The 10,362-nt window shown below is 39.7% G+C and overlaps 1 protein-coding gene across 1 annotated transcript in view; it reads left to right on the forward strand.

Annotated features, from left to right (window-relative positions):
* Window positions 8,964-10,362, forward strand: part of LOC109831801 — a 20,310-nt gene continuing 18,911 nt past the window's right edge. The window contains exon 1 of the mRNA XM_020399273.1: window positions 8,964-9,137. Within this exon, the coding sequence (XP_020254862.1) occupies window positions 9,094-9,137 (44 nt within the window). The 5' untranslated portion in view covers window positions 8,964-9,093. The remainder of the gene's footprint in view (window positions 9,138-10,362) is intronic.

Genomic DNA, 10,362 nt, shown 5'->3' on the forward strand with positions numbered 1-10,362 from the left:
TGCGGATGGCTTGGGAAACATTGGTTGTGGTGGAAAATGAATCTTAAATATTATTAGATCACCTTTTTCACGAAACCTGTAACTATTATTAAGTCAAATTTTTCCTTGAAGTCACATAAGCCGAGTAAGTGTTGTGGGAGGTTCTGAGCCTCATCTTAAGACCAGTAAGGAAACAGTTCCGTCATTTACCGCCCCCTCGTGTGGCCATCAGAATCCCGCACGGTGCGGGGCTCTTAATGATCACTTACTCGCGCGTAAGTACATTGCCCCCGTGAGGACTCCCGTATACATTCACGTTCCGTACACACAATTTTCTTCTATTTGTGGAAGTATTTTTTTCTGTTTCCAGAGCACGTACTTAAAAACAAATTACATAAAAACAAACAAAAGGGGGGGGGAGTTTTTTTTTATAATAAGTTTATGGATTCAATGTATCATTTTTTAGTCCATTTAACTGATCGTGATATGACGATACTTTTTAGCCATTGCATTTTGATGCATTAATCAATTAGCTTACCAAAACTGGAGCAAACCTAAATTTATCTCCTATATTATTTTAAGGGGTTTTTACTTTTAGGCACATGTGTTTACTCAACTTTACCTATAAATTCAATCATTATTACTTGTATCTTTAAACCCAATTCTTCTTTTGTATTTGTCTTTAAACCCAATTTCTAAAATACAATACTTTCATATGTGGGCCCCCTAAGTTTTTTCTTAAATTCCAATTATAGCCTTTTAGATTTTATCTCATGTAAGTGGGCTCCTTTAAAAAAATTAAAAAATAAAGAAAAATGAAGAGGGAGAGAGAGAGAGAGAGTGTGTGTGTGAGAGAGAGAGAGAGACGGGGGTTTTCACTGTTTCTCTCCTCTCCTGCGCACGAGAGAGGAGAGAAACGGGAACCCTCTCTCTCCCCCCTCCTCTCCCCTCCCATTCTCTCACTCCATTTCTCAATTAACTACCCTCTCTCACTCCATTAATATATTCTTACATGCTCTCTTATAAACCCATCAATTAATCCTCACCCACTTATCAATCCAGCATTAAAGTGTAGGGTGTGATTTTGGTTGATATTCGTCACTTTCTTAGCAACTGAATGTATAATTTTGCAATTTACTCAACTACCAAGTTTATAGCATTAATGTCTCATTTTATTCATGACAATTATTTGACATTGTTATTCATGAATTCATAAAAATTAGTAAAATTTGTTACATTTGATAAAAATGTTAGTTAAATGAGGTTTTAGTCAATCACTCATTAATTTCACATTATTATTTCACATTAGTTATTTCACATGATTATTTCACATTAATTTCTCATTATTACTCATGAATTCATAAAAATTAGTTAAATTGGATAAAATTTTAGTTAAATTTGATTTTAGTATAGAATGATAACCTGTAACTATAGCATGAAATACAATACTTGTAAGTATAGCATGATACGCTGTAGGTATAGCATGATATCCTGTAAGTGTAGCATGATATCCTGTAAGTGTAGCATGATACACTGTAAGTATAGCATGATATCATGTAGCATTATTTTTGTTGTCTTGATTTTAGTTGTCTATCTTTGGTCAAATTTTCCTTAAATTTGTTTATTTTTGGTGTCAAACATAGATGGATGAAGAATTGTACTGTGCATTGACGGATTTTAAAGAAAATAATCACTTTATACAATTAAATGTCAACGGGAGTTACAAAGATTTAGCAGTTGCGTGCAAAGTCTAATTGTTTGTAGTGCAAGCACGATACAATTGACTTACAAAGTACCCCACACACAGGAAATTTATGTGCGTGTATGTGATGATGATGATGTCTCGATAATGTTCAATATACATCGAAGTTGCAAGGAGATATTGTTGTCATGAACGCTGAGATGAATCGAGAGATATTATTTGGGCAACAAGCTAATACGGTGCAAGGATATAATGTTCAAGAAATTTACACTTTTGATATACACTTTCATACCTTTACCATCAATTCTAAAGTTCTCACTTTCTTCAACTCTTGTACAATTTTCTATGCAGTAATCCGTACATCCCCTCTAGTGACGAACATGTTTCTTATTCACAAAATCCTTCGTCTTTGTTGATAATAGTGTATTGTAGTGGGTTTTAGTCCCACATTGCTTGGGAGAACAAACCTCACACTCCTCTACTTGTATAAATATATGTGCACACTCAATATTCAATTCAAGGGAAATTTACCCAAGATTCTCTCTCTCTCTCTTACTTTAACATGGTATCAGAGCTAGGGCTATTTCCCTTTCAATAAAATTTTTAACGCTTTTGCGTTCTTTTGCCAAATCTTGGCCTTATTGCTTTGCAGCCGTTTAATGTTTTATTTTTTTTATTTTTATTTTTAATTATTTGGCGTTCATCTGCCAGATATTTTGGCCTTGTCGTTTTGCGGCCTCTTAACGCGTTTCGCGTTCTCGTTTAACCTTCGGGTTCTATTTTAAACCTTCGGGTTTCATTCTAACCTTCGGGTTCTATTTTAAACCTTCGGGTTTTATTCTAACCTTCGGGTTCTATTTTAAACCTTCGGGTTTCATTCTAACCTTCGGGTTCTATTTTAACGGCATTGTCGTTTCAAGACCGTCTCTCGGTCTCAAATTAACGGCATCGTCGTTTCAAGCCGTCTCTCGGCCTCAAACGAACGACATTAGTAACAGCATCTCGACATCTTAACGTCTCAAGATTGCTGTTATGGCTCCTTCAGAGAAGATTCCCAAACCACCTTTGCCCCTCAATGATCAAAGTGACTGGGCAGGGTGGTCCACCATTGTCACCAATGCCTTGCGTGGCGCTGGTTTGCTTGATCATCTCACCAGTACGGGACCAGTTCCACCGTCCATCAGCACTGTTGCTTCATCCAGTACTATTGCCTCTGGCAGTGGTGATGTCGATCTTCAGACTGCTCGTGCTCTCTATGTCAAGGAGAGTTCAGAGTGGCAATTGCAGGAATTTCGTGTTATGGATTATCTCACTCGCTGTGTTGGCTCTGGTCTCACTGTCGAGATTGGCTCGCTTCCCTCTGCTCAGGCCATGTGGACTCGTCTCACTGAGCGTTTCACTGAGTGCTCGGGTGCACGGGAGGCATATCTTCTGCAACGCATTTCTCTACAACGCAAAGGTAGTTCATCTCTGCAGTCCCATTTTGGACAAATGCAAGCTTTTTGGACAGAGTTACGCTCCATGCTTCCTGGACGTAATTCCACATATGAAGACTGGCTAGCCTGGTACGAACGGCATGAGGTGCATCAATTGTTTCAGTCCCTTCCTGAATATTCAACTATGGCTGATCAACTACTTCACCAGCCTCAATTTCCGACTTTGGCCTCAGTTATGGGAGCTCTCACTGCTTATGAGACCCGGCAGCAGACAGCACGACTCAATTTGTCAACAGACACTCCTACCTCTTCACTCGAGACTGTTTTGTCTGTACCTGTCACTGCTCCTGTTATGAATTATACTTCTCCACAGGCTCCCTCTCCACAGGCTCGATCTAAGCTCTCTTGCAAATATTGTAAGAAGGAAGGACACCGCATTGAGACATGCTTCAAGCTTCATCCTGAGTTACGTTCCTCAGGTACTGGACGTGGTCGGCGACCCCCTCAGTCTCAACCCTCTCGTACACCAGGATTGTTGGCCAATGCTATACCTTCTACTACTTCAGACTCTACTATTCAAGCTATTGAAAGTCTTCGCCGTCAACTTGATGCTTTTCAACATATCACCTCTACATCCGCCGCACAACTCTCTGGTATGCATTTTGCTGGTTCTTCAGCTAATCCTTCAGTCTCTGGTATGAATGATCTCTGGATTTTTGACTCTGGTTGTTCCTTTCATATGACTTGTAATGCCTCACTTTTATCCTCTGTCTTTACTTCATCCTCTCTTCCTCCTATCTACACAGCTGCTGGACAACCATTGTCCATTACTCAGTATGGCTCTATTACCCCACAAAATGATCCATCTGGTCGTCTAACACTTGGTCCCGTCTATGTGGCTCCACAATTGTGCTTGAATTTAATTTCTATTAGCTCTTTATGCATGGCGGGCCTGTTTGTCTCATTTTCTTCTGATACTTGTATTGTGCAGGATCCACAGACGGGCAAGACGGTTGGGGCGGGTCGTAGGAGGCACAAACTGTATTTTCTGGAATATCTTCACCTTCCAGAGTCCATACGTCCACGTTCTCTTGTTGCTTCTCTTTGTTCGTCAAAACCCTCTACCTCGCTTCCTGCCAATTTATGGCATAGACGACTTGGTCATGTGTGTAATAAAAGGCTGGAGAGTCTTATTCAGTCTGGAGTACTTGGTCCTGTATCATCTAGTTCTAGTATTGAGTCATGTGCTGGTTGCAAATTGGCTAAATTCACTGCTTTACCATTTAAAATGAGTACATCTGTATCCACTTCCTTATTTGATTTAGTACATTCTGATATTTGGGGGCCAGCTCCTTTGCCTTCTTCATCTGGCTACTTATATTATGTTAGTTTTATCGACGATTTCTCTCGTTTTACATGGGTTTACCTACTTAAGAATCGCTCTGACGTACTTACTGCTTATCAAGCCTTCACTGCTATGATTTTCACTCAATGGCAATCTCGTATTAAAGTTTTTCGTTCTGATTGTGCCAAAGAGTACCTATCCTCTGCCATGCGCTCTATCATGTCCTCTCATGGGACTATCTTTCAACAGTCATGTCCCTACACTCATGAGCAAAATGGTGTTGCTGAACGCAAACATCGTCATATCCTCGATACTGCCCGATCAATGCTCATTTCTTACTCTGTTCCTCGTCGTTTCTGGGCTGAGGCTATTCTCACCGCGACTCATGCCATTAATATCACTCCATCTAGCTCTCTTTCCGGTGCTACTCCTTATAGTCGTGTTTATACTCATCCTCCCCGTTATGATCTAGTTCGCGTTTTTGGTTGTCGATGTTTTGTTTTTCTGCCATCTCACGAACGTGATAAATTGTCTCCCAGAGCAGTTTCTTGTGTTTATTTAGGAATTAGTTCAGAACATCGAGGTTATCGTTGTTATGATCCCGCAACTCGTCGAGTTCATATATCTCGTCATGTTCAGTTCGAAGAGGATTCTCCATATTATTCTACTTCTGATGACTTTAATTTCCTCCACTCTACCGATCATGCTTCCCCGTCCACTGCATCACCCACTTCTTCACCTCAATTTTCCTTTCGAGATCTCCCTGACATCTCTCCCTCTCCTTCTGTTGACTCTTCCTCACCTGAGTCTTCTCTTACACCATCTAATCCATATCCTGTGGACACAACTCTCACTCCAGAAAATACTGTTGATCTTCATGCACCTGCGCCAGCATCTCCCCCGCCTGAGGTTCCTCTTGCTCTTCGTCGAGGCAAACGCCCACATGTCATGCCTGCCCGGTATGCTTCTGTTACTTCTTATTCACCTATCTTTCATAACTTTCTTGCTGCCATTCATACTATTGTTGAGCCAAAGTCCTTCCAAGAGGCAGTTCAAATTCCAGAGTGGCGACAAGCTATGGCTGAGGAATTTCAAGCATTTCAGCAAACTCATACCTGGGATATTGTTCCCTGTCCTCCTGGGATCTCTCTTGTTGGCAGTAAATGGGTTTATAAGGTCAAGTTTCGTCCTGATGGCACCATTGAACGTCGAAAAGCTCGTTTAGTGGCTAGAGGTTTTACTCAGCAACAAGGTATTGATTATGAGGAGACCTTTGCTCCTGTTGCTCAGATGCCCACTGTGCGTACTCTCCTTGCGGTCGCTGCTGCTCATCGTTGGCCCTTATACCAGATGGATGTCAAAAATGCTTTTCTTCATGGCTCTTTATCAGAGACCGTATATATGCAACCGCCTCCAGGGTCAAATATTCCTCCGGGACATGTATGTCTCCTTCGTCGTGCTGTTTATGGTCTCAAACAGGCACCCCGCGCTTGGTTTGAGTGTTTTCGCGATGTTGTGCTCAAAGCGGGCTTTATAGAAAGTCATCAAGATGCTTCTCTGTTTGTTCGCACTACATCGCGTGGCAGGGTTTTATTACTCATCTATGTAGATGATATGATCATTACAGGTGATGATATGACAGGTATACAATACGCAAAATCTCAGTTGCAACAACAGTTCCACATGAAGGATCTTGGATCTCTTCGGTATTTCCTTGGTCTAGAAATTTCTCAAGGCCCGCGGGGTGTATTACTGTCTCAACAGAAGTATCTCTCAGATATTCTAAATCAAGCTGAGTTAACTGATAATACAACTGTCGATACTCCACTCCAGCAGAATGTCAAACTTTGCTCTACTGACGGTGAGCCTCTATCTGATCCTACCCGATATCGACATCTTGTTGGTCAGTTGGTCTATTTGTGCATCTCTCGACCAGATATCTCTCATGCTGTTGGTATTGTCAGTCAATTTGTTAGTGCCCCACGTTCTGTACACTATGCTGTCTTATTACGGATTCTTCGGTACCTCCGGGGTACTAGCACTCGCTCACTTTTGTTTCCTGCTACATCTAAGTTAGAGCTTTGTGCATATTCTGATGCTGATTGGGCTGGTGATCCAACTACCAGAAAGTCTACCACAGGTTATTGTATATTTCTTGGTGATTCCCTTATTTCCTGGCGAAGTAAGAAACAAGATGTTATTGCTCTTTCCAGTACTGAGGCAGAGTATCGTGCAATGTCCACAACAGCTAAAGAGATTATTCATCTTCGTCGCCTTCTCAGTGATTTCGGTATTTCTGTTACGACTCCTACTCCTCTCTACTGTGATAATAAGAGTGCCATCCAGATTGCTAATAATCCAGTATTTCATGAAAGGACCAAACATATTGAGATCGACGCTCATTTTGTCCGTCAGCAAGTTATCAAGGACAAGACAATTCTACTTCCTCATGTTTCATCCGCTGACGAGCTTGCAGATTTCTTCACAAAGGCCTTACCTGTTCATCGGTTCCAGTTTCTTGTACGCAAACTCACTTTGTTTGATCCAACATGAGTTTGAAGGGGGCTGTTGATAATAGTGTATTGTAGTGGGTTTTAGTCCCACATTGCTTGGGAGAACAAACCTCACACTCCTCTACTTGTATAAATATATGTGCACACTCAATATTCAATTCAAGGGAAATTTACCCAAGATTCTCTCTCTCTCTCTTACTTTAACAGTCTTCACAAAATATGTACGATTTTCTACAACTAAAGTAAAACATAAGCCAACTTTAGTTGTCTATCAATATTATACATTTTTTCTTTATTAAAACAAACTGCGAACACTGAAATTGCCAACCTTTTATTTTTTAAAAGTCAGTTCAGTAGAGATGTAATAAGTGAAAAACTCTCACTACCTAATTCCATAAACTCCAATTTAGGAATGAAATAAATAATTCCATAAAATTTCAAGAATTTTAGACTTAATATATTTAAGCTTGTGGTATGGAACAACGTGAAAGAGCAATACATACTATAGATAAAGCACGTTCTTGCAACCAGGATTATTGGGGGTAAAACAGAAAAGAAGCGATCGACGATTACATGCTCTTGTTTGAAGAAACAGAAGCAAGTGTTTAAAAAGATTACTGCAAGAAGGCTTTTTCAAGTATTTAATTAAAGTCAAATGAAGTTCACGTAGATGATTGCAGAATTTACACAGAGAAACAAGTTGCTCCGTCTCTAGTAGTTACGCAAAAGATACAAAATAAGATAAAAATTCAATGTCCTACAAATGTCAACCAAACACAGATGCTCACTTACTGTCCAATAAGAGCATACCCCATAAAAGTCAAATTCATTTCCACCAATTCATGAAACAATTTCTATCTTAGAGCAGGAAATTTTTTTCGAAAGAACATTTTCAGCAAGATTTCAATTATTTCAACGCAAACAACTGCTTGCAAGTGTTTATGAGTTTAGGCAAAAAACCATCTTCACTAGGAAATGCAAACAAGAAAATATTTTCACATTAAAGAACATTTTCGCATGTGAGTGTTTTTCACTGCTTTACTTGACAAAAAAACTAAAGGAAAGTGTGAATGAAGAGTATACCTCCACGGATTGGGACGACAACGGCAACTGGGACGGCGGTAGGTGACATGTAACGTCGAGGTCAACGACAATGGCGACTGGGACGGCGGTGGGCGACGAGCGACGAGCGACAACGACGGAGTCAAAAGAAACAAGACGATAGAATCCAAGTAAAGTTCCCAACACGAGAGCTGAGACGGGCGACGGGCGACGACAACGACGACTGTGATAGCCGGCGGGCGACGGCGACGACGACGGTCACGAGAAGGGGATTTTCGGTTTTTCAATTAGGGTTGAGAGTTGAAAAGGGGGAAATGAGAAGAGAGAATTGGGTTTATATGGGGCTAATGAAAGGGGTATTTTGGAATTTTTACCTTGTTTCTGTCTAAATACAAATGATTTAAGTATTGTATTTTAAAAATTGAGTTTAAAGACAAATAAAAAAAAGAATTAGACTTATTAAAATACAAGTAATAATGATTGAGTTTATATGTAAAATTGAGTAAAAAATAAGCTTAGAAATAAAAACCCATTATTTTAAAGACCACCAAACACTTCAATCTGCGTCCGGACAGTTCTAATCAAAGCTGGACTTCTCAAGAAGCAATAGAAAGACGACCGACTATAACCGTTGATTGCATCCATCTAACAATCGTCGGCTAAGAATGAGACACGATCCGTAGTCAAAAGGTAGTCACATAACTTTCGGTGCCAGTTAACATTATCCGCAATCCTCTTTATCCATCCGTCCATAATTAGTCAATATAATAATAGTCGAGGGACTTTACAGGAAAAATGCTCGCCTGGGCCTCCGACGTGGCGCACGCAACCGCCCTTCCCTCTGACCGCACGTTGTGTCCGCGTGCGCTCGAAGCGAAGCATCATCATTTGCTGTTCCTTGGATCCAAATCCAATGGACAATAACAATAACTGAGCCCCTTCTTTGCCATTTTTGACTCCAAAAAATTCCCAAGATCCCATTTTTTCCTCCCCATTTTCAAACTCGCGTTTCTATCGTTGTTTTTTTCCGCTGGGAGATTTTCGATCGATCCGATTATGCTGCAGGGATTCGTCGACAATGTTCTCGCTGTCACGAAAGAGTCAGCCCTCCCTCTCTGATTTATTCTCTTCTTTGTTTTAAATTTTATTTTTATTTTTATTTTTTTCGTTAGAAATTGAATCTTGATGTTTTATTTGAGAGATGAAGTTGTTGGTATGTATCAAATTATCGAATAAATTGGTTCTAAAGTTTATTTTATTTTATTTTTACCTTTTTTTTTGTGTTGATGTCGTAGATTTTACGGAATCCAATATGGAGGAGGGACATTTTGGGCGATGCTTTACGCATGGGCTTGGCAAAAAAATATTTCTATTTTTTTAAAAACAATAGTGAGGGGTGCGGACTGAATGATAGTTTTAGGACCGAGTGATAGTTATTTTATGAAGGTTAGGTTATAAAATTTGTCAATGGGGTAGGTGATGAAAATGAGGAGGATGGGGATTTGCAATATCTTTTTAAGGAGAAGTGACCATAATTTGACAATAAATTTTATTGGAGTAACTCACTTGGTGCCGATTTCTTGATGAAGCATTGGAGAAGCGAAGAATTTTGATGTAGAACCTCATTAGACATTGACATGTATTATATAAACTGAATATACATGACAATATAAAACCATCTTCATGGAATTATGACCCTTGCCCAGCGATAGATATATTGCAGGGCCTAAGTCGATGTAGTTTGGTTTGAAGCAAATCTCTAAGCAATGATGACAATGCAATGTCCCATTTCTTCTATGAGTATATCACTTTCTCTTGTCTCAGCAGCTGTTTTGTGGCCATAGTGAATTGAGTGCATACTGTTTTTTTTTTAATATAAATGTCATCAATTAACACAAAGATATGATATGGTGTCTAGTACAATTCGCATGGATATCATTTTGTATTTATATGTATAATTTGCAGCATTGATTCTTTTATTTTAAAGAGGATTAGCGATAATAATTATAATAATTCCTTCTATCTTGACCGTGTTTGCCGCTGAATATGTGACAACATTCCTTTCCTCCCCATTATTTTTTGTGTCTCATTCTCCTCCTAGATCCTTCGATCATTTTCATTTGTTCGGCGGCATTCTTTGTCTCTTCCTCATTCCTTTTGCATTGTCAAGCAATCCAGTTATGCTCCAGACAACAATTTGTTGACAAATGCTCTTCACACAGATATTTAGGAAAAATGAGTATGAGGTAGCGGTCATTTTGTTGAATGAGCTTCCCAAGAGATTGGGAAGGAGCCGAGGTCCAGCCTACAAGTCACTTAATGGGT

Source organism: Asparagus officinalis, chromosome 1 (assembly GCF_001876935.1).
Source record: "Asparagus officinalis chromosome 1, Aspof.V1, whole genome shotgun sequence".
Lineage (NCBI taxonomy): Eukaryota > Viridiplantae > Streptophyta > Magnoliopsida > Asparagales > Asparagaceae > Asparagus > Asparagus officinalis.